The sequence below is a fragment of the Metopolophium dirhodum genome, chromosome 8, assembly GCF_019925205.1.
Source record: "Metopolophium dirhodum isolate CAU chromosome 8, ASM1992520v1, whole genome shotgun sequence".
NCBI classification, from domain to species: Eukaryota; Metazoa; Arthropoda; class Insecta; order Hemiptera; family Aphididae; genus Metopolophium; species Metopolophium dirhodum.
Window position 1 is genome coordinate 13,437,581 of NC_083567.1, and position 26,487 is coordinate 13,464,067.

The following is a 26,487-nucleotide window of genomic DNA, read 5'->3' on the forward strand; positions in this document are numbered from 1 at the left end:
CTCTTTTCCATATAAAATTATAATAGTGATATTGTAGTGATAATAATAATAATTATATCACATTATATTACCCGTTTGGTTATTGCGTCACATTATTATCATCGTCGTTGTGTGTTTCGTCTGCCGCCATCACCATCGATGTGAAAACAATACTGTGCACGAGACGTCCTAAGTCAAAATATCATTATGATTATTCGTGGTACCGCGCGAGTTAATTTTGTACCACAAACGCGGTTTCCATACCGCTACCGCGTTTTCGGTGACCCGCGGGTATACGCGTAGACCTGCGACTGGACCCATTGCGGGCGATCCAATTTTTCTTTCCCAAAAAAGCCTTAGCTCCAGCCCAAGCCCCAGCTCATTAGACCCTGCACCCCTAAGGATCGACGAGTATCATCCGTACTGATCATCGAATCGAACACATTTCCGCGGAGCGAAATCTGTAACGTCGTTATTTGTTGGGATATATAGTCGAAATAAATCACTACACGATTGGTATATTATATATATATCGTAACAATTATTTATTTATCTATATAATGATCAAGTAAATTTTTTCATACATTCGTATTTGTTTTGTATTTCGAATAACATTTTTCAACAAACATAATAATTATGTGTTTTTCGATTTTGCCTATGTACAACTTAAAAATTACAAAAATTACAATATGCAACCCATGGGCGCGTATATAACGTTCTAACAATAAAAATATATAAACAAATAAAATACACGTAATGACTAGTCTTTTGTTTTTTTTAAACTCTTATTAAAGTAATATAATAATAATAATAATAATAATAATAATAATAAATAAATAATAATATAATATAATGATAATAATACAATTAGTCTAAGAATTTTTTTTAATATTTTACAAATGGACATTTTATAAATTTATTATTTATTTCCGAATAATATTATTAATATACATGCGTACGCTATGCTCTACTGTATTTTTGATCGATAAAATATCGTTAATAATAATTATAATATAAATATTTATTTTAAAAAAACGAGGGAGGGGGGACACAGTCGCAGCGCGTGATCGCCGCTAACTTCCGAATGAAACCGCGCTAACGATAGGGACCGAAGAAATCTATTTAAACACATTAATGCCTCATAATATTATATTATTTTAATTATAATTATTATTATTAGCCGAGGTATAACGAATGTACATATATGTTGTGTAAAATATATATATTGGACAATTTATTAAGTAAATCAGATTTGTTTTTGTTTTATTCTCATATTCGATTCGCAAAGTCCCATGGCTTTCCTAATTAAACGCCCTGTTTATAAATGTATAATAATATACCTATAATAGTATACAAATCAAGAATTCACCGCAGTCGAGGCACGTCACTTGCATAATAGTAATATTTTCGTACAATCGATATCGTGATTACAATATTATAATAATAATGTGGATGTGATATCCACACGCGAACGGTAAGAATATCATATATATATATTACACATCGATCAGCTTTTCAATAGGTATCGTATCGTCACTCGTCACTTGGCCAACCCCGAGTTCGCGTATTCGAATATTTTACACACAATAATATTAAATTATGATATAATATGTAATAGGTGTATAATATAATATTGGCGGTCGGAAGATATACATTTTTTTTTGACAGGTAGGTACCTACCTAAAATAGGTTGTTGGACATAATATTATAACCTATATTATACGATACACATAATCATTATTATTACATAGGAAGACAATACTGGCGGTCGCGATGACCACACACTATAATATATTATTATATACCGCGGTCGTGGTATGCATCATCATCAACTACCACCACGTTCTGGGCGTCTGGCCGTGCATCAGCGGATGCGAGTACGACGGCAGCACCATCTGTTCGGCCTTGCCGCCGGCGCCAGGCTGCTGGTTGGTGCACGGCTTGCCGTCCCGGACCAGCACGGGCACGGCGACCCGCCTCGGCGAGGACAGAGCGTTGGCCGCGGCCGCCGCGTGATGTTCCACGTGCATGCCCTTCTCCTGTTGCGCCCGTTTCGTCTTGTACCTGTGGTTCTGGAACCAGATTTTCACCTGAAACAATACATGGGAAAGTCAGTCCGGCTGCACAGCGGATGGTATACTATACGTGTATATAATATTGTTGGGTATAGGTATATATACACTATATATAACTCAGTTAGGTACTTATACCTACTACTAATAGTACCCCATATGCATATTTTTGAACTCTGTTCGTGAGACATATGAGACCAAACTTTTCGATCATAAGATTTTATATTCATATATGTATTTTATAAATGTATTATGCAATTTTGATCAGGGTATAGGACGAAAAAGGGAAAAAATATCAGACAATATATAATATATTATTATTGATTTCGTGCAACCTAGACGTATTGGATGGAGTTATCGAACACTGAAATTATGCTGATGCTATAAGAGGCCTTTTCGAATAAAAATCTCAAAACAATATGAGGGTGTGTGCCCGCTTAAATACCAGTTCGGTGTTACCCTCTGCAGTTTTCCGTTGTGCACCCCTTATCGTTTTCACAACGACGTACAAAAATCACCGTTCCCGCGTGACTTTCGTCACATACGCGTATAATATAAATCTAATAGAATTTTTCAGCATGCAGCATCACAAAATGTTGCCTATTTGCTATAAACAGTTTACGAAAAACGGAACGAATTTAACGCCATTTTATGTATCATAAAATATGCAACATGCGGTCTCGGGTCTGTGCGACTAGTTTTTGATATTTTATAATATTGTTATGAGGAAATAAAATTATATTACATGATTATTTAATTTCCATCGTTAGCCGAAAGGCAATAAGTGACAAAATGTAAAAATGAGTTTATTATATCAAAATATTAATTATTTTAATGTGAATTTTTTTATTCTTAGCATTAATGCCATACTTGCAATAGATCTTATAATGAACGTGATTATGCATATACGTATTTTTTAAATATAGAATGGATACTAAGCATAAAGGCAGTAACTGATCACATATTATACGGTAAGTTTGCTTATAGTATTACTTGCACACGGTATTTTCGCTAAGTATTTATAAACAAAATAACCACCGTAACTGACAATATTAATATTTATTGTCGCAGAACGCAGAAGAATAAATTATACTGTCAGGTTTACATTGGCTATTATAATAATATAATCCATGAATGTTATATTTTTTCAAGACTATAGCGAGCATAAGGTGATGGTATTAAACTGTATTGGAAAAATCTTAATCATTTATAAATTTGAATATACTTATAAGGTCTTAATTTTAAAATAATCCTTAAAGTTCTAGGATAATAAAAAAATTAAAATTATGACTAGGTAATTGGTTTCAAAAATCGTGTATTATATTTATTTTAATTAGGCATCTAAATCATACTATAGATATTTATTTTTAACAATGTAATATGACAATTACACAGTTTATGATTAACGATAAAATATTTGTGGAAGTGTGTGGTTTTCAACATACATTCAAAATAATATGCACAAAAAAAAAAAATCAAAATATGACCTCTAAACCCAATCAGTACTTGAGCACATACGATGTGAATTTTGTTTTGTACTTATACACTACCTACCCGTCATCGACATAATGTGATATAATTAATCGGAAAAAATATGGAAATGCGCGAAAGTCCTTTCTCTAACTACAGTTACCGTACGCACTAATAATACAAATGTCAATCATAAATGCCTAATATTATATATATTATGACGTTGATACGCGCTTATAATATTATTATTTAATACGAAATATGAAAAACAAACCTGCGTGGGAGTCAGCCGGATGATTGAGGCCAAGTGTTCGCGTTCGGGAGCCGACAGATACCGTTGTTGCCGGAACCTGCGCTCCAGCTCGTACGTCTGTGCCTTGCTGAACAGGACACGGCGCTTGCGTTTCTTGTGCACCGCCCCAGCCCCGCCGCTGCCGGCTCCGTTTACGTCGGATGGGTGACCGCCGGCGCCGGACGAACCGGACCGGTCGTGTTCGCCGCCCGCGGCGCCCGACTCGTCGTCGAAATCGTCGTCCATCTCGTCGCCGTCCGCCTCAGACGGTTCGTCCTTGGCGCCGGCGCCAGTCCCGGAACCGGGCCCGCCGACCGCGCCACCGTTCGCGTTCGCGTTCGAAGTGTCGGCCGCCAGTGCGCTGGGCGTGCTCGACGTGTCAGTCAGGTCCGTCACTCCGGGAGACGTGCTGTCCGGGCTGGCTTGCTGAGCCCCGTGGTGGCTCAATCCGAACCCTAAAACACAAAAAACACCACCCTGTTCGTTAATATCGTACGCATGTTGTATAGTAAACCAAAAATACGGTTATTAGGTAGGTATATTATATTTTTGTATCATGCTTATTATAGTGTATTATTGATAGCAACAACAGCGGGGAACAAAACTCTTTTACTCTAAAATATAATAAAAATTAGGCAATTGTAATTATAATCATAGAACATTAATATTTGAAAAAGTAAATTTCGAAAAATAAAAACACAAAACAATTTTACTCTTATCCTGGGTTTCCGCTCTTCAAAAAATACGTTAACGGCGCCGATTATTTCGGTTCGATTTCGAAAGAACTTCGATGTGTATACTATATAATATTGTATCCATGTTATGTTTCGAAACAGTTACAAAGATTTTAAACATTTGTAGTTATTTGTTTTTAACTCGCTGCTTATTATTGTGTATTAGTATAGGATGTTCGAGACGACTCAAAGTGGTTCGATTCTACCAGAGTTTGGGTTGATTCCAAATTTTGATAATTTTTGGATAACTTAGGCTAAGCAAATTTGGTGGCTCCTATCGGGACCTAGATTATATTAATAGCACGATGGCTGCCCATCAACACCTTAAATGAGCTGGTTTTAATACATAAACCGGATACGAAACACGTAAGTGTATATACGATGGCGAGAACAACGCGCGTCGCTAAATTATTATTAATATACATAGGTACATCGTAGAAGAGACTGCAGTATACATTACGATCATCGCGGGTCTCCACTTAACCACGGTATCGGTTACACGCCGGATCCCCTTAACAGCCACCCCTACAGTAGCAGCGTGTGCACTGTCATTCGTACAACGGAAAAGTCGTTAAACACTAATCGTTTACACGCCAATCGTATTGTCACCGTGATTCCTGTCGCAGCGCATCTGCCGCGACCGGTCTCTATAATATCATTCCGATCGCATATAGAGGTAATATGTAATACGCGTATTATTTTGTTATTATTACTATTATATAATACAATCCCGTGTCGATCGTTTTTCTTAAGTTCCTCGCGCCTCCTCGTCTTCTCGCAGCTCTCTTTCTCTGTATATTATTATATTGTAATTTCATATGTTATATTATATTATGTATAGACGGCGTACGTGTGGTAGGGCGAAACAATTGATGTTCCTATATATTTTATTATATTATATATGACGTGACGCGGTATGCGCGCCTCTACCTATAATAATATAATAAATAATATGTGAATAGCAGACGGGGGCCGCCAGCAACCATTTTGTCCGTTCTTTTGTTATAACATGTATGTACATATTATTATATATATCATATACACGAGACCGTCGTCAGATTATCCATGTACCTATTGATGTTGTTTAGTTTAAAAAAAATACCCCAAACCGTCCCCCATATTATAAAAACGCGTATTGCGTACATGGTGTGTACTTCCCCGCGCGGAGATTTTATATAATATCATATATATAATTTTTTTCTTCTTTTTGTGCGTCTAAGCCCCCGTGTAATTCGCACAATGGTCACCTTTGAACGGCCGTCGTGTCACGCCCTTTTGTCGCCAAACTCCACCCAGTTTTGTACACACCGCATCGCACGCACATTCGAGCCGATCGTCTCTCGGTCACTCTCTCTCTCTCCCTCTCGTCAACTCTCTCTTTCTCTGTCTCTCTCACACTTCTCCTCTGTCTCTCGCCCGAGCGCGCGTGTATAATATTACAATAAAATACATTCATACACACACCTATCTCACACCGATGATACGCGCGTATTGTATAATGGCATAATATGTTAGGTATAATATGATGTATGACATTATCGTGTCGCAGATGTTCGACACGAGTTTTTAAAACGTCATACGAAACGTATTTGGGCGCGGTGGGCGCGCGCTCGCGCTCGCGACAGACTCGCGGGCGGCCGGACAATCTGTTTAAATTATTACACGGCCGCGCGAGTTTACCGCATTAGCATTGTGCTCGGCGTAATATAATAATAATAATATATTGTATGTTAACAACAACGACAACAACAGTAATAATGATAATAATATATGTTATTTGTCAGGAACGCACAAAAGCCAACCGCCGTATAGTTTTCTTCAAATTGCAGTTCGTTCGGTACGTGCGGTGTACGTCCTATAAGTTACAATACTGACTCGTAGAATATCCGTTCTGACGTTATATTACTTACACAATAACGGAATGTCACACCGTACATATTACGTTTTTTTTGTTTGCCACATCTTTTCGCCGATAAGACGCGACGGCGACGATTATCGTCGTTATAATGTTATTATGCATTAGTATTATTATAATATAATTGTGCGCTGCGATACGCCCGCTCGTTAGAAAACGCCGAATTTTTGGAATATAGTCGCTGAGTTGCGATGAGTTACGATACCACAGCTGCAGCTGTTCGCCGATTTTGACCAGCAGGCGACGATAAAATATAGTTAGCGTTTAATCTGGAGAAAAAAGGGAAAAGGACTCGAAATGTCCGAATCGGTGCTGCCCGTTCGTTTTTAGACACACACTCGTATACCCGCGCATAGGTATATAGTATATACTATATACCTAACAATATGTGTAACCATCCGGGTTTTTACTTTTTAGTTTTTAGCGACGAATCCTTTAAATTCTTGTACAGTTAACTACTAACTAGTAAGTAGTAAATAGTAAATACTAAAAATACTACTCGTGAATACTAAATTCTAGTTAAATGACCATGGGGCATAGGGTGTTATACTGATATTTACAATTTATCTTTAATCATTATTGACCAACTGGTTGCCGTCCTATTCTAGGTAATTGCCTGTTGCTCTATTGTATTTTTCAAGACTTTAGACCTTCACAGTTTAGAGTGTTTAGACTAGTAACTATTGCTATATTTTCAATAAAAATAACTTTAAGAACTGCTATATATAATGTACTGTTTACAAGCGACGTAATTATTGGTAAATTTTCAGAGAGGTAGAAAAGTGTGATTTGCTCTCCTATTATACTTTTAGACAAAATAGATAAATAAATTTATTTTGTCCCCTACCCCGAAAAAATTAAACCAAGTTACGCCACTGAGTTCCGACGTTAAAATATCGTTGGTAACTATAATTGCCATCTTACACTATACTGGAGTATCTACGAGTAGGTGTATATTATGGAGTGTCTAACTTCAACTACAACTTACGCATACACTTATAATTATAGGTATTCGGTTAAAACATTTTATTCTAGTGAAAATCCTTGACGTTGATCGGTTGTCCGGGAATCGATTCGGAAATCGTGAAACATTTTAATATTAGGTACAACTATATAATAATATGGAACGGTTTATATCGAAACTAGGATGTGGTTTTCTTGTTTTATGTATATTGGAAACTGCCATGTTAATATGGCATCGTGTACGGTCTCGGAAAGCTTCATGACATAATATATAATATATGTGTTTAGGTAATAATAATACTGGCACGTCTGATATTCTATTTTCTCCAAAACCCGCCGGGTATATCATCGCGAACACCGCGGGCCGTTTGGAGTTTCACCGCGTAAAGAGCGAGCGAGCCGCGTTCGATAATAACGGTCGAAAAACTAGAGAGCACTACAGCCCACATGTACACAATAAGCCCTCGGCGTATATATATATATATTGTGTACACACAAACACACACACACACACACGCACACACCCACACGCACGCACGCAAGTGTATACGTATATGATATACTTGGGTTTTTAATAAAAACCATTGTCGGCTGCGGCGCGCTAAACGGCGGGGAAAATCCGCTGTAAATCTGTTGCTCGCACCGGGAGGGAGCGCGTTTTAATCCACTTAGAGGCGACCGGGAGCTTTGGGTACACGAGTCTCGCGTATATTATATAATATATAAGCGCGTATATATATACGTACACGTATAATACATCCGGGGTGAGTACGATACGACGACGACGGGGGAGCCTATGCATTTAATTTGTATACACCTCCTCGCGCGCCACACCGTCCCCTCCCGACAAAGCCGCCACCGCCGCCGCCCTTTTCGCGAGCTCTCCATCGGGGACGGTATAATATTATAACGGGTTTAAATTTTAACGTCCGTCCGACCGCCATTATTAGGACGCGACATAGTGCGTAGGTACCCATACAATATATAATATACCTATACCGCTGCAGCGGCACTCGGCCTGTACGTAATATTTTATTATTATTATTATTATCATAATTTCATGTAGAGACATAGTATTACATTACATAGGTAGTGTATTACATTATACACTGTCGAGTGTTGGTGTCTATTGTCGTCGGCACTCGGTCTCTATATATTGTCTATATACGTAGGTATAGGTTCGAGAAGTGCGTATGATAATATAATATAGGTAGGTACCTACATCCATATCACCGCCAATCGTAGGCATAATCAAATTTTTACATGGTAGGTTTTGTCATATCGATGACGTAAAAATCGCACGAAATATATAATAAAATCAGCATTTTTAGACGTTGTAATTATATTATACACCTAGTCCACGGTATTATAAACATTAAACTGAATTACTGTGATATGCGGATATTTTATTTCGTTCTTACCTCTGAGTTCGGTGAGCGACGTGGGCCAGTGGTGTAACAGGTCGGCGGAAGATTGCAGGACACTGGGAAACTGGAAGCCCGTGCTCACGTTGTGCACGTCCGGAGCTGTCAAAAACAAACAAACAAATAAAAAAAAACGATAAAAAGGTTTTCTTTACTCGCGAATCTGTATACAATACACGCGAGGTGCGGATAAGTCGAGTTAATATATCCGATACGAGACCGACGATAATATAAAATATTTAACACTGCAGTTGTATCTGCAGGTCGTACATTTTAAGAATCTTACCGTTGATATGGGAACTCAGAGTCGTGTTCGCGTTGTCGGTGGAGTTGACTTTGCCGTCGTTCAAGTCCAGTATATCGCATATGTGGAAACCGGACGGTCGCGTTTGACTGCTCGGCATTTTTATACTGTCCAAAAGTCTGCAACACAAAAAAAAAAACTGTTAAATAAACTTTACCATGATAATTATTACTATTATAATATAATAAAATATGGCTATTGCTCGAAAAACGGCTATATTATAGGCGTGCTCACGGGGTATATGCGTATATCATACCCTGTGGGCTGGGGACCAAAAACTTGAGAGGGTCGGGGACATAATATATTATAAACAATATTATTATTATATTAATGCAGGGTTGCATGAACAATCACTTAAAATTTAACGAATCAATAGTGAGGTAATCAATAGTAACGATCCCTTAAATCAATAGTAATCAATAGTAATAATCGCTTAAACATGATTTAGTGGCCCATAATTTTTCCATTACATTTTATTGAACCATTAAATTAATACATTTTTCATGCGACCCGATTTATGTTGAACGGCAAACGGTTCTTGGTTAAAATAACAATTACATATACATATAATATAAAAAACAAGATAATTAACAAAATAAATAAAAAAAAACTTAAAGACAGTGAAAATAGTCGATGTACAAAGTATAATACAATGCAATGGGCGTCACCTAGCTGTTTCTATTTGGTATAACCGGGTGGCCGAGTCGTTCTAAAATACGTGGGGCATCTATATGGTTACTTTGAAGTCCCAGCTTACAAATCGCTTACCTATACCAAAACTATTACGTCATTCCTGTACAGTCTATACGAAGGATTCAGTAGAACTTAGAACTCGTACGACAGCTGGTCCTTGTAGTCATGAGGAGGGTACGCGATATTGGAGATATATCATATAGGTATAGCCGATATCTGCGTGTAAAGTGTAAAGTGTTGTATGCCGCGGGCAGCGAGTATAATAAGACGACGACTGTTGGACGGATACGAAAGCAATGTTTTCATTATAAATACGACACGAGTACCGTACACTGGACACATTATCAGGTATGTACACGTACCTAGGTAGGTAGGCAGATACCACCTATTATATTATATAGGTACTCACACTCGACTTCGGCCCACGCGCGATTCCCAAAAACAATAATATATAGGTATATTACAATATGTTTAAATCGCGGTAGCGGTGAGTTGTATACAATCGAACCGCGAGTGATACATCAAAGAGCATATAATAAATGTACGTGTGCGTGCGTGCGTGCGTGTGTAAGTACCCTTCTGTTCCGATGACACCGGGTAATTTCGGTCGTCGGAAAATCCTCGGGAATTCCAATCGAGCACGTTCTTCCTGTGTGCCCCCCTCCCCTCCTATCACCTCTCCGTCGACGGTGAAGTGGAAACGACACCTGTTGTGATTATATTATTATTGTTATCATTGTAATATTATTGTACGCCGCTCTATACACCCACACACTCGAAACTGCGTGTACAGAGTATTATAATATTATTATGTGTGTCCGTGCAACGCCGCGGCGAGACGGTGCATGACGTATAAAATATATACGGTAGGTAGGTATCCGTGGCTCTCGCCAAAAGCGTCTCCAAAAGGCGCTGTACATCAGAATATTATGCCCACACGGTCTAAAACCCTACGTGTCGATGTTGAACGACGGGTTCCCGAACTGTACGACGGTAAATTGAATTAAAAATCAAGTTTTCCGTCGGATACAGTATAGATATTCTACCGTCCTATATAGTATATACAATATAGGTATCTGTATTTCGTAATTATGTCGTACATAATAATATTTTACTATAATACCGCGTTTCCTAGCACGGGCATCTATAGTGTACAATACTAAAGTAATGGACACAGCATACGAGGTGTAAGTACGCGTCACTTCTGAGGAGGATAATTTGTAGGTAGTATAGGTGGACCTAAGTATAGGTAATATATTCTGTCCCCAAATGATTGACTGTATTAAACAACCGTAAAATCTACTCGAGTACACAACACTCTCTCTGTGAGTAAGTGGTAGTCTGCCGAAGACTAAGAAATGACAAGTACCTACAATCTACATAATATTATTATACTTTATAAATTATAATATTATATTAATGTGCTGAAATCGGATTTTGCTGCAAGAGATATAATATTATAACGAAATGACAGAAATGCCGATACAGAGGTAGAATCGGCTTAGGGGAGACTTGGTCCTCGGCTCCCGTTTAAATAATACATCGGGCGCGACGGAGACGCTATACCTATGTAAGCATCGTCCACTCTGAGTGCGTAAAACCGGGCTGCACTAAAATTAACATACACCGCGGTGGCGGCGTCGTATTTACGACCGTACCTATATAATAATAATAATATAATACTTGGAGAGCGGCGGCAGCAATATTGCCGAAATTTATTCAAAGTCACGTACCGGACCCGTTCGCGCGCGCGTTTGCTCCACGAATATAATAATAATATAATATGTATAATATATCGCCTTAGCGCGCGGATCGGCGGCACCAATAAAACGGTATAACATTATAGGTATAGCCGGTACATATTATTATTATCATCATCGTACAAACGGACCGCCGCCGACACGTCGTCGTATAACGTCTATATATATATGTATAGGTATACATTTATTATTATTATTACTAAACCGACTGCAACCGCCGATCGAGCTCGACCGATATATATATACGATGTTCATGATGTTAATATGTATTATAATAAATGTATCACATATATTATTATTATTATGTTGTTGTTGGTGTGCGCGCGTGTGTGAGATGCACTAAAAGCTATTATTTTACGACACCGCCACGCCCCGACCCATCCGCTTCGCCGTTCGATTGTCCCCTCAGCCATTACCTAGGTAGGTACTCTGGGTTGGTATATTATAGAAACATAATGTGAAATAATCGCGCCGTTACCGGTTTTTAAAAATAAAATAAAATATTTTCGATCTTAGTCCGTTTTTAATACACACGGATTTTTAACGTTTTTCCTTTTCTCGCCATAAATTTTAAGTCGACGAAATGTGTGCATAACATAATATAATAATATTTTATATTACCAGCTATTGGCTGTTATATATTTTCGTTCCTTAATGTGCCCATATATTATGTACTCGACACGTGCGTCGTCACTCGTTGTTTTAAAACACTGTTTTTCGTCAGTAATCCACTGCAGATGATATATAATAATAATAATATAATAACATAATGTTTTACACTTTTACGTATTTCATATCAGATCGATGGGTGATACGGCGTTTATATTACGATGGAAATATGTATCATACACCGGCTACATATGTGGCGCCAACTCATACCGAAATATTTGGACATGAACTAATTGAATATTTTACCAACGGTGAGTTGTACACTTGTACCCCAAAGTCGTGCCGTATGCGTTTTATACCAATATAACCCTAAACGCAGTCTGCACATAAATTCGCCGAATACATGATTAGGTCATCGACAAAAAAAAATCCTTATTATATAGGACACCAAGAGATTTATGATATTATAATAATTAATACTGACATGCGTTTTGCTTTTTAATTTTTGGAGAAGATTGTGGCCATACATAAAAAGGCTATACTGCAAGTCTAAAAACGCATAAAAACAGCAAATAATGATTTGAGAACGAACGCTTTGCATTATGCATTATATTAATTTCACGATTGACATTTGCAATAAATATTTGGTATCTCTATAGTTGTTGTATATCCTATAGAGATAACGCCCTTGGTGAAAAATATACTTATTTTAAATTTTGAATAACTAATATAATATAATATATATATAATATATATATAGGTAAGTACACCGCTATTATATTACAATTTAAAATAAAAACTATAGTACAGTACCTAGTATGTATATTGTATATATTATTATTGTTAATTTATAAATGGTGACTAAAAATATATTGATAATTATTGATCACTGAAAGAAAAAAATAAAAGCCGTATATAATTGCATGATGTATTTGATAATATTTTTCTTTCGTTGTGTAGTTGAATGGTTTACAATTAATTAATTTTTTTAGTTCATCCTTTTCACCTATTACTTCGATCATTATTTACGAATATTACAAATTTATTAATTCATATGTAGTATAAATTATATATATTCATATTAATTCATATATAGTTCATTCGGTACTCTAAAGTTTATTTAATATTAATGACAATAACAATAAAAGACCAAAATATGTAAGTTCAATTATGTGGGGGACATAGAGCGTGGGCCATAGGATGAACCCTTCAATGGTTTTTGTATTTTTCGGCAAAAAATACCTACAAAACCACTCTGAATTAGATTGTATGTTAATATTATAGATAAATTACATATGGTACTAAAATTATAATTATATTATCATCGCGAGACTGCAATACCCGACCACATCAATAAAATTACTTGATCGTATAATATAATGTGTATTTACGTATCGTTTTAATTGTTGATATTAAATTAACGTGGCGTGTGTTTAGGGAAGGAATAAACGATTTCCTCCCCAAATCGTTTAGTCCATCCCCTTACGAACAAATTAAAAGCAAATAAAGAGCAGTTGTTAGCTTTAAGCGAATGATATAAAATTAGATAAAAATCAGTTTCTTGTAAAACCCATTACCCAACACATTTCAATAATTCGACTTTATATTGCAATAATAATTTGTAAATAAATAATTTTTAGGCAGAGTAATATTTAGTGTTAGTTAACAGCAAATTACCTACTTTTTTTGAAAATATTTTAGACAAATTATTCGTTTACAGAAATAATGATAAAACTTCTTGGATTTTTTTTATTATAAAATCATTTTTTTTTTTTTGAGTCATAATAATGAATTTCAGTTTTATCTATTGGAATAAAATATATTTGTCTTTTTTTAATTATCTACATATAATATCTGTTATAATGTATTAATGTATTATATACTCGTAATACGTTGTGCGTGTGATCTAATAATAATTGTTCTGAAATAATATTTGTTTTCATAATTATGCATCGGCTGTTCTGATTATTATTTTTGTATACCTACTCAAATTATAAACACAATATTTAGGATACAACAAATTTGTATAAACTGGTATTTTAATGTTGAAAGGTTAAATACGGCGCAATCATTACGGTAGCAAATATATATCACATATACCGGATATACACGACGTCTTGTGTGTTAAAATTTGCGGGGTATATAACAAGTCATTCATATGTTATTTTATAGGTAATATCGTTAATCTAACAACGAAGGCCGAAATATGAATACCGGTGATATGCCTATTTGATACGTATTGTATTTACACATATTTCATTATAGATACCTATATATACATATAATACTGCTCGTATCGGTATAAATTTCTATACAGAAAACCCTGTAAAAGTGCAGTATACGTTGGTTACGTGGGGGAGGGTTACCGTGTAAGTACACCATCGTCCATTACGAACATGCGATGTAAAATTAAAATACTAATATTGTGATACCTATATACGTTTGTAGGTTTTTTAGGTACCTATCTAACTTGTGCGACAGTAACAACAATATAATATACTGACCCCGGGAAAGCGGACCTGAGGGCGGCCGGATTGCACCAGGCGGCCGGCAGCAGCGAGCACCAGGGTGGCATGATGGCCGGGCACCACGCGAGCAGCGACGGCGGTATCCTCGGGTGGTGGTGATGGTGATGGTGCAGGAGCACCTCTTCCGCGGGTTTTGGGCTTTCGCTGTCAGACATGATTGGCGAGCGCGGTCGCGTGCAAAATATAGTCGCACTTGCGTTTTAGGCGTATATAACGTAATATACGAATAAAAAATAGGTAGTATTAGTATTATATTGTAACGTGTTGTGATCGAGAGACCGGGGCAGCGTCGCACGTGCCCGGCGGTCCGCGGGCGAGAACGATCTCGCGGTTTATGTTAAAATAAAAATCGTTTTATTAGAAAAAAAATCTTATTATCCGTGAACACCGCGGGCGATTTTTATCACGTACATGAAATCGACTTAAAGACAATATTATTATAACACACACTCGCGTACATAGATCACGTTTGCGGTGGTTATGTGCTATAGTTGTGCTAATAATAATAATAATAATAATAGTAAACAGTAATAATTATTATAATAATCGTACACAACGGTCGCGGACGAGAGCTGTCGAGAATCGTAGAGAGACGCGGTCTTCGCGTCGGACACTCGAGACGCGATGAGGGTCGTCGGTGCAGTGGTCGTCGACGAGCAACCCACTTGAACGATAGTCGACTGCGGCTGCTTCTGGTGCTGCTGTTGCCTTAGCCGCGACCCCGTCGGCGGAGCAGTGTTGGCCGGGAGGGCGCGAAAAACTCGTCGAAGGGGGAGTGGCCCGGGGCGGCGATTGGACGGCAGGCGTGGTCGCGGTGGAAGGGGGTAGAAAGTGACGGCGGCGGCGGCGCGCGCGCCCTTAAAAACCGTTGTCCGTCGACAGCGACCGGCCGCGTCGGATACATCATCGCATTATTATTATTATTATCTGTGTGTGTATGTGTGTATGTATGTATGTGTGAGTGGAAATCGATTCCGGCGGCGGTTAGCTGTTTAATAGTGTCGGGTAATTATAATATATACGGGGTCATCAATTTTACATAAGAGACTGCACTTATAATTTCATAAAACACCAACGTTTTAGAAAATGTTTCTTTTACATAATTTAAAATCAGTACAACACAACATTTTCGGGGGAAAATTATAGTTTTTAGTTTGCACGAATTTTTATCGTTATTATTTTTTTCTTTTAGTTTCTTACTCTTTTGAATAACAATAAATTATATTTCTAATTTCATATTCTGAAGCAGAAAATTCTTCGGTGTATTTCGATTTATAATGATAAAATTTAGAACAAGCAGTTTATTAGTTATAAGTGTTTAAAGTTTAATCAAAAGAGTGGGCCAATATTTTGTGGTCTTGTGGAATACTCCTGTAGTCATGTCCTGTACCACTCCAAACCACTCATCTAAACTTTAAATACTTAACTACTCATAAACCACTCGTCCAAAATTCGATTTTTGACCATCGAAGTATTCCTAAGAATAATGAATAAAAAATTGAAGTTGTCATTAAAAAAAGTAAAAATAATTAGAACGGTAAAAAATTATAATAAGTATATTTTACTTAGAAAAATTTTATGTTTTAATGACTTCAAATAATACAAAAAAAAAAATATTAACATAATAATTAATGTATTTCGTTAAATGGATTAACTAACGTATTGTATTATCTATGTTATGAGGTACACGGCAGCTAACGACGCATATTGTATCTTATTATATATTTTTTGGAATCTACTACCTACATGTAAATAATGATCCTCATAAATATTTTTTTATTGTAGATTTAATAATTTTTTACACAATTCATATTAGGTTTACAATGATTGTAAATGAAATGATTCACATAAATGGGATTTATTTAATTTTTATTCATACAAGTATGGTCTTTCTTTTTAATATACTACGGGTACATTAATTAATTACATAAACTACGATATTTACGAATAAAAATGTTCAGATTTAACTCATTTATTGTCATATTTGTTTGTATATTTTTATTTATAATCAACTGGTTCAATGTTTTCAATAATTACCATCGGTATCATATATGGGTAATATTATATATTATGCTTATATTTAAATTACAAAATTTTACTATTAAAAAAAAAACATTACAAATTGAATCATAATAATAATATATTAGGTATAGTAAAACAATATTGATTTATCACTTAATTTTAAATACAAAACTAATTTAACTAGTAAGTATGTACCCATTTATTCGATCGAGAGCAAACGAATACAGGTCACTATAACCTATAAACGTTTCTATAAATGCAGCCATAACTCTTCGCTCAGATTATTGCTCGTATCCTACATTTATATATTATATTGACAATAAACATTATACTATGGGTAATAAAAACGTATAGGTAACACTTACACAAAGATCTTCTCTTTTGTGGTGAAAAATTGCTTTTTCTAAGACTAAATAGCCAGATAAATTCATCAATTTATTTGTATAGTCTCCTAGACGAAGTCGTAGGAAATACATTTTATTGTCTATACCTATACGCTTAATGTCTTATTGAGACTTTAAACGTGTGGCTTTAAAAACTTTAATCTATGCTTGCTTAAATCATTATGCGAGTTAATTCCTCGTGTATATATAGTAGATAATACTGTAATACTGTTTACATGCTGGATATAGATAATGTACCTATATTATTATGCTTAAGGCTCGTCAAAAATTATATACCACAACGAATGTAAATAATATTGTTTGAAAACCAATTAAAAGACAGAGAATTATTATTATGTACATTAATCGATTTTATTTAGTGCATGATTAGTGGATAATAATGATACGTAAGCACGTTTATTAAAATGTCAACGTACCTATAGGTATATGTATATTATTATTTTGTAATTACTAATTTGTATATACTAATATGTATATGATGGGTTTAATGCGCGTGGCAGACACACATAATAAATTGTTGAAAACCTTTTTGTAGGAATATAAGCCCGTAAGATATAAGTACCACGTCTTAACCAAAAACTGTTAAATTAAAAAAGTTGTACTTAAAATATTTCGGAACAAATTTTTTTTAACGCGTAAGTGTAGAATAGATCACGTGGATTTATCATTTCACTGTGTGTATATACATGCAAGGCGGGTCAAGTTATCTAATATTTTAACTCATCAAACTAAGTTAATATCCTACCTAGGTGGCTAGGTATATAGAAATATGAAAGTTTTTTAAAGTTGAAAATTACTTTTCTTTTTTTTTACTTGTTAAAGTTACTATAGTTAAATATAGAAAAATGAAAGAAAAATAAAGTAACTACCTATATTAAATTTACTAAAAAATCAATTACATACATTGATTTTTATAATTGAATATTTACAATACATGCTTATCGTCTGCAATTATGAATTTTGGTAAAAGTATATACATTATTAGAAAAATAATTAACTTTACGTGACTATCAAAATTAAATTACTAATTTCGTAACTGCATAATATTATAATACATAATGCTCTGATTTTAACCTTGTCAGGACTGAAGTTAGTTAAAAGTATCTAAACTTAAACTTTTTAACCATCGTTAACACTGAACCTTGTAAATATGTACCTACAATTTATTATAATATCCACTGTTGTAACGTAAAGTATGTAATGTTAAGCAGCGATACGTGTGTTGTGTGCACCTCACGTTTTCACAAGTGGTCGTTTTACCACATACAATAATAATATGAAGAGCGAGCTAATAATATTATGTAAAAGAATTAAGAATACCTATAAACATTTCTCTAGAGTCTCTCCAAAACTAAACGGTGGCGATGAGTGTCTAACATTGATTTGTTCCGGTGAATTCCGAATAACACGATGGACGTCAACAGCCCCTCGAACCCGTTCGCATGTGCTCGCAGACGAGTATATTATAAAAATATATATATACATAAATATTCGTTGTACTGCGTGTGCGTGTCAAGAGACCCATAAAAATATAATAATAATAATAATAATAATAACAGTAACGAAAAATTCCGTTCGAGGACTCCACGACATCGCCAACAAGCCTTTTTTCGTTTTTTGGAAGTCCGATGCTTAAAATATAATATTATAATATGCGTTTACATGCTATTTTGTACTGTATAGCATACAGTATATGTATTTTCTTCCATATTCTTACACTTTATGCTGATAAAAACATGGGCTATTATATTTTGTCGTTACAGGTACCTACCTAAATTATTTATTTTGTAATCTTCTTCCTTTGGTTTTCTTTGGAGACCAGCAGAAATGTGATCCACATCACGTGACTATAATGGTCGTATAATAATGATTGCAGCTTTTCAGCTCGTTTCTATACAGAATAGACTACATAACAGATTTCAATATAATTATTGAAATTCGCATAAAATAGAAACACAATTTGTTGCCAATATTTTGTATTTACCGTTAAATTTCTGAAATCTACAACCATATAACAATGTTTTGTCAGCGTTTACCGCGGGACATCAACCAACTCGCGACGATTATAATTATATCCAATACGATTTGTACTAGTAATATTATACGATACAGTGCAGGTATAAACCGCAGCTAATATATACCACTTTATCAATACGAGTATACCAAGACTGTACACAACCATAGGTGTATTATATACATAATCTATAATATACATAATAAATAATTATATAATGTTACACATATTATACACTCTGTATATCTGTCGGTCAAATATCCATAAAGTTTATTACCCCACGTATTGTTATATTATGCACGTGTCGCACGTTCGGTTCGGTATCCTAATCCGCCGCCTACGTGCGCAGTAAACGGTGCGCGCAACCGACGTTATGCGCAATTTAGATTTATTCCTATAATATACAAAATTAATATGTTATACTTATTAATAACTAAAAAGTAATAACTAATATTATTAACGTTTGCAGTGTTTGTAGCATGTGAAATACGCAATATGATATGCCTAAACGGCTAAACGGCCAAACACTGCACAACACACAGTGCACACACATTATTCACCCCGCCGGACTATACATATTATTACATATAGGTGCGATAGTGTCGCGTGGGCGCGGACGTCGTACAATAACACTTAAATCGAGTGCGAATACAAAACTTTATATAAACGTTATGTGTGTGTATAATACATATAGGTACTGACGGGGATTAATAACACTAAAAATTAGCGCGGGAAACGCAATAAAACAGAACAAATACACACGACGCCGGGCTTCGTTGTTACATATTATTATCAAAACGGTACGGCGGTTCGATATAATAATATATTATATATATTTATTATACTATTGCACAAAGCCCCGATTCAATATGTGATGTATACAAATACCACCGATCGTGTACAATGGGACGCGTTTATAATATATATTATTTTTTCTGCTGCTGTTGGCGATATCGTGCGCGCTGTTTAACTGCTGCACTCACATATTGTGTACCTACACTGTACATCCTTTGCTCTGACGATCGGTGAATATTCGGTGATAATATAATACAATATAATTATTATTAAGCCCGATTGGTTCTATTATCGAAGCGCATTCATTATTATTCCAACGAATATAATCGTATTCGACAATATTTTTCTTTTGCGCATTTAGCTCGTTACAAAACAAAATTTTCAAATAAAACTGTATTTTTCTATAGTTATACATTTTTTAAAGTTTTTTACGTTTTTGATTGACATTCTGCATTTTTAATTTCTTAATTTAAAAGCAAAATATTTTTCTGAGTACTTCGATATACCAACTAAAAAACAACAAATTTCGGACGAGTACCTATAGTTTATACACAAGCACCCATTTAAAGTTCAAATGAGCCGATTGTGTACGCAAATCTAAACTTTAAATACCTATCTGCTTATAACTAATTATTATATAGCTACAACTGACTCGCCCGAAATATGATTTTATACATCGAAATTGGGTATATTCCGCTCCTCCGGGATATGAAATACAAAAATACGTGCATGTTGTCATGCCCGACAGTAATAAAAAATTATCGATAAACAATTTTTTTTTTTCAAAAACGTTGTTTTGCTACGACTTAAAATTATATAAAAAAACATTTTATAACGACTTTTAAAATAGGTAATAAGTGTTATTCTATGGATTAATCACTGCGTATTCCTATTAATTATTATAATTGTAGATACTTAATAGTTAATATAAGTAGGTATGTAACATATTGTTATCATACCGTGTCCGAAAAAATAGCCGTTGTGTAGACAATTAACACTATATAACCATATTTGCCCACATAAGCAAGAATTTATGCAAATGTTGAAATTATATCGTATATTATATAGGGTACCTATATTATATCAAGACGCAGAAATGGATTTGTAGTTTGTGCCTACAGAATCGGATTAATGCCGACATTATTTTTTTTTCAAGCGTGCTTATAATTTATACACCTTTATATATTATTATTATCATTATTATTATTATTATGCCTTACATAAATGGTAATATTATTATATAGTATATTAGTATTAAACAGTTTCACGCAGCACCTCTTTGGGCTGTATACAAAACGAACGCGGATGTTTTGACTTCACAAGCGGTGATTTTTCGAAAGTTTCTGAGTTTTTCCAGATAAATTACTAATAATATAATAAGTGCCCGTCAAATTACGGCGGGCTACATTGATGCTTTCAAATTTAAGGACATCGCCCTATTATAATATCCATACAACTCCTGTAAGGCTGTAGTAACACTGTATTTCGCGTTGATTTAATCGTGTTTATAATACCGAAAAAAAAACCACCGACGTTCATTGATTTATAATAATATAATATTATACAATACAAAAATACAAAATGTAATATACTCGCACGAGCATAATGCAATATAACCATATCGCTGTTATATTATACCTAACCCGCGTGGCGGGCGACAAAAAGGCTTTTTAAACCCATCGCCTGATCGACGGCAATAGTACACAAGTGCGTGTGTTTGTGTGTGTGTGTGTGTGTGTGTGTGTGGCAGCGGAGCGCTAATGGACGAGCGATATGGTTTTTATTATATTATTATTTTTGTTTTAATATACCGACAAATTGCGTTCGTTCCGAGCAATTAGACTGCTCCCTTCGTGACCCGACCGAAGCTCATCTGCCCTTAATTACACAACACCCCCGCCACCCGCTTATGCATGTATGTATATACTTTATTACCTATACTTCATACCCCGTCACTTTTTTTCGTATTTTTTTTTTTAGTTTTATACAGGTACACGTGTGCACGACACTCCATAATAGTATACATAGCTGATCCAGGTATAAGTATATAAGATCGGTGATATTATGACTATGTTGCTACTTTTGTTGTTATTGTTGTTGTGTTTTTCGTTAATATGACTGGCCGAACCCCGTCCGGAGCAGGTGAAAACGAACTTATGTATATTTTTTCATTAATTTATTTAGAAGAGCACACGTGAGCACAAAAAATAGAGTAATTGGTTATTATACACATGCTCTATGCAATACAATATAGGTAAATATCGCATGTAATATAATATAATATAAATATTATATATTTCTTATAAAATAGGGGGGTGATAGAAATATGTGTTACCAATACGTGTGGCGAATCGTTTTTACTTTCCTCGTATAGTGAATAAAATAAATACAGACTTATTAATCGATGTATATAAATTGTATTCCTGAAGTAAAAATAAATTCAATTTTTTATTTGAATAGGTGGAATAGGACAAGTGATCGAAAAATAAAATTATGTGGTAATATGTGAATAAATCAAAACAATTAACAAGTAGGTAGGTAATCTAATAATGATAAATAGCTAGTAGTATTGTAATGTAGTTAATAAGCTCAAATTCGGATTCATCAGTAGAAAATAGAATAATATAATTTTTTTTTGGTAATCGTAACGAGTGACGAAATAACATAAGTGAATGTATTTTATATAAATAATACATATTATAAAGGAACTAGGTACTTTTGTATGAGTCATTTTTCATTAGAATTATTGTTTTAATTAATTAACTTTAAAACGTAAATCAAAGTTAAAACTCGTAAAAAGAATGTTAAAATAATAACAAAAATAAAAACGTGATTGAAGGTTAAATATTATAGCGTGACTATGTTTTTTAACTCTTCGTTGCTCGTAAATATATTATTTTCAAAATCCACTCAGTTATACCTACTTTAATAATTGTTTGTAGGCACTCCTACATACAACACAGTGCTGTGTTTATTTGTGCCTATATTATAATAAAGGGTCAACGAATAATTTATTTATCAAGTAATCAAATACAATATTGCGAGGTTCCACAGGACATATTATCATTAATGTAGGTACCTACATCATGTACAGTTATTTATATACGTCGATGTAAATTTTATTGTATTCAACTAACTTGGTACCTACTAATAGGTCTGATTGATGAGTTGTACAACTTCTAGTAGATATGATAAGTTGTACGAATGTGAGTGCGGTATTAGCGTACTGCTAGTACGTATGACTATAGTTCATACAACTGGTGTACGATTTGTCGTACGATTAAGTCTTTCACCGTATTTCAGTAGCAGCCAGGGCTTAATTTTAGGGGGGGGGGGGGTGAAGTACTAAAAGTACAAAAATTGGCTAAACATAGATTAGTGTAAACAAAGGGAATCTACGGCAATTGGGGGGGGGGGGCAAATTCCCCCTTTACCCCCTCTAGATCCGCCACTGCCGTATTTATATCGTGTATGGTACGCTTAAGACTTTACGCGTTAAGATTAATAACAACGATCGCATCGTACGTTTATGTGTAACATCGTATAATATAATTATTAAAACAATTATTAACTTTAAGACAATCAGCTGATATTGCAGAGATCACAAGCGATCACCTATACACGATAATAATTAAAAATAAATTCTCCTGTGGACATAAACGATAGTACATTATAACATAGCCCGTCTAGTCGTCTGAAAACTGCAAAACGAACCGCAGCAACCCGTTCGAATTTGACGTAAGTACATATATTATACCCACTGCAGCTGTTACACGCATATGATATAATATTATAATATATCAAAGCAATAACGCCACGTATTTATATAATACTATCGGTAATGGTTTCGGGACATTATTATACGGTTGCGGTGGGGGGGGGGGGGGGTATTCAGCGCGTTAATCACGACAATCTTCGCACGTTGCGGACGATCGGTCGGGAAAAGAAAAAGGAAAAGAAAACCTGCAGTGCCAGGCACGTGGTTGTGCACGTCTAATCATCGGCCGCAGCTGACGGTTTCTCTCACGCCCTCCTTCGGCCTTTCCGTCGTCGGTTTAGGTACGTTTACGTTACATTATATATATAAAGACCTGCGTGTATAATATAGTAATAATACATTCACGGAGCTCGGTGTATCTTATTATATATATTATGCACAAAATATATAGTCATAATATTATTATATCGTGTATAATTTTTTATTTTTTTTTTCGGTTTTTAGATCGTTTCGTGTGCTTTCGGCATAAAGTGTGTGCCCACAGCTAAGTATATTATACGGTCGGCGCGACGGAGGGTATATTATAACGAATATAACAATAACAACAAACGCAAACTTCGAGGGGCCATCCACTCGGCGCAATAAACATTATAACGAACGCGAGCTTCTACGTGTGTGTGTGTGTGTATCTCTCTCTCTCTCTCTCCAGGCGGCGTATAACGACTTTAACAAGTTTTCGGTTTCCAGTGTCTCTCGTCATGATATTATCCAAAGTCCTCCTCACCCCCTACATCCCTACATTCACCCGACCGTCTCGATATTGCACAGCTGGTATATTATATTATTATAAATACTCGCATGCGACGGGGTATAACAATAATAGTATATTATGTAGTATATATCATATTGGGTACGTACCTATACTTGTATGATATAGACTCTCGACGACCTAGCACGAAAGCATTTCAAACGAAATTCGTCGAGAGCTTTCCCATTTCGATTATAATATATTAGAATAGAATATAATACATTATGTCGCACATTAAATCCTGACCGAAAACGGGGAAAGTCGTACAACTCGTTCCTGTGACTGTATAATACCGGTACACTCGGTATGAGGGGCACATTGCACGCGCCGATGTCGTTTCGATTCACGCATAGCGTTACGAGTGCACTTTAACCGAACGCCATGAACGAAACCGTTCGCTCAATAAATCACAACTGCAACACGTCGTGGTATACGTGGTAACGGTTAGTTTTGTTTAAGTTGAGCGTTTGGCGGGGGAGGACCGCGGTCGCGTATCGAATTAAGACGAAGACAATTATTTGTAATAATAATAATATGTGTATATTTATATATTAAATTCAATAATATTATTTAACCACGACATTATAGTAGGTATGAGTTATGTCATTATGTGGTCGAACGGTATATACTACATAATATTAACATTGTACCAATCAAATAGATATAATATTACATGGATATGATATCATATAGGTATATAATATTATTGTTATGTAGTATTAGGGATATGGATAAGATACTTTTTGCGGGGCTTGGTATCTATAGGGGTGGAGGATGTGAGGCGACCGTATTGCCAGAACGAGTCGGACGAGAAGGCGAGGTGCATGTACTAATCTGTGTTAATGTGTCAAAAGCCGCGGTAAGCTCGTAATTCAATTATCCGCCACGACCCGGTCTAGTGCACGAGATCGACAAACTATCAATTATTATAATATTATGTGTACACAAAATACTAACCATCATGCAACTGCAACGTGTATAATGTATATATATAATAATATGGACTACGTAAGTTTATGAACCTTACCTGTCGTATCTCAGGTCGTCGTCGTACGGGTAGTCCGGTGGAAGTATTTGCCAGCAGCTGGTCTCGTAAGCTCCGACCGTTTGAGTTCCACCACCACCGCCGACTACAGATTCCTGGGGGCCGAAGGGGACCAGGGCGCCGCCCGAATCGGTGGGTTCGATGTGGTGGTGGTGGTGTTGTTGTTGTAGAATTATGTGGTCTTCGTGATGCTGTTGGTCTTGCTGCTGCAGGTGATGGTGATGCTGGTGTTGAAGGTTATGTTGTTGTTGCTGCTGCTGATCGTTCATGACCGGCATAAACGTGGTTCCGTGATGGTCCTGGTGATGGTGATGGTGCTGCTGTAAGACCATCGGGTCGGCTCCGGTCAAGACGTCGTGCTCGTGGTGCCCGTGGTACATGTCGACGCCGTGGGGTCCGTATCTGACGATCGAACGCGGTTGTCTCGTTCTCGGTTATCGACCGATCGATGGTGTTTGCTTCTCTATTAGATGTTTCTCGATCTATATTCAATCGATTACAGTCGAACACACTGCGCGCGTTTGTCGCTGTGCGGCTCAACGACGCACTGAACGACCGATTCGAAACGCCACGCCGACGACGGCGACGATATAGATAAGACGACCTCTTATCCACAGCACCGGATCCTTACGGATATCTATGTCTTGGATGGATGTGTGTGTGTGTGTGTGTGTGTGTGCCCGCGTGAGAGTGTTATGTACACAATGCGTATTTGTACACACATGCAAGTGTACACATAAGTGTGTGTGTGTGTTCGAAGACTACACTATATTTTTTATTTTTATATAATCATCGAATGTCGCCAAAGGTTTTAGTCATTTATTCTCTACACCGAAAGTACGACGTCACACGTGTGTATATACATTTGGGTTTATAGTTTACACTAATCACTAACCAGCCAAGTAGGTACCTAATATTCTTTTTCGTATTCTTTTCTC

At 35.8% G+C, this 26,487-nt stretch overlaps 1 protein-coding gene across 2 annotated transcripts; it reads right to left on the minus strand.

Annotated features, from left to right (window-relative positions):
• Positions 1–500: 500 nt before the first annotated feature.
• Positions 501–26,122, minus strand: LOC132950693 (homeobox protein vnd-like). 2 transcript variants are annotated; one of them, XM_061022231.1, is made up of 5 exons: positions 25,532–26,122; positions 9,136–9,272; positions 8,847–8,951; positions 3,796–4,268; positions 501–2,069 (listed from the first exon to the last, which is right to left on the minus strand). In XM_061022231.1, exons 1-5 carry the CDS (start codon positions 25,927–25,929, stop codon positions 1,812–1,814), a joined length of 1,371 nt encoding a protein of 456 aa, XP_060878214.1. In that variant the 5' UTR covers positions 25,930–26,122; the 3' UTR covers positions 501–1,811. The 2 variants fall into 2 exon arrangements, with proteins under 2 accessions (XP_060878214.1, XP_060878215.1); XM_061022232.1 differs by lacking the exon at positions 25,532–26,122 and adding an exon at positions 14,720–15,440.
• Positions 26,123–26,487: the final 365 nt, after the last annotated feature.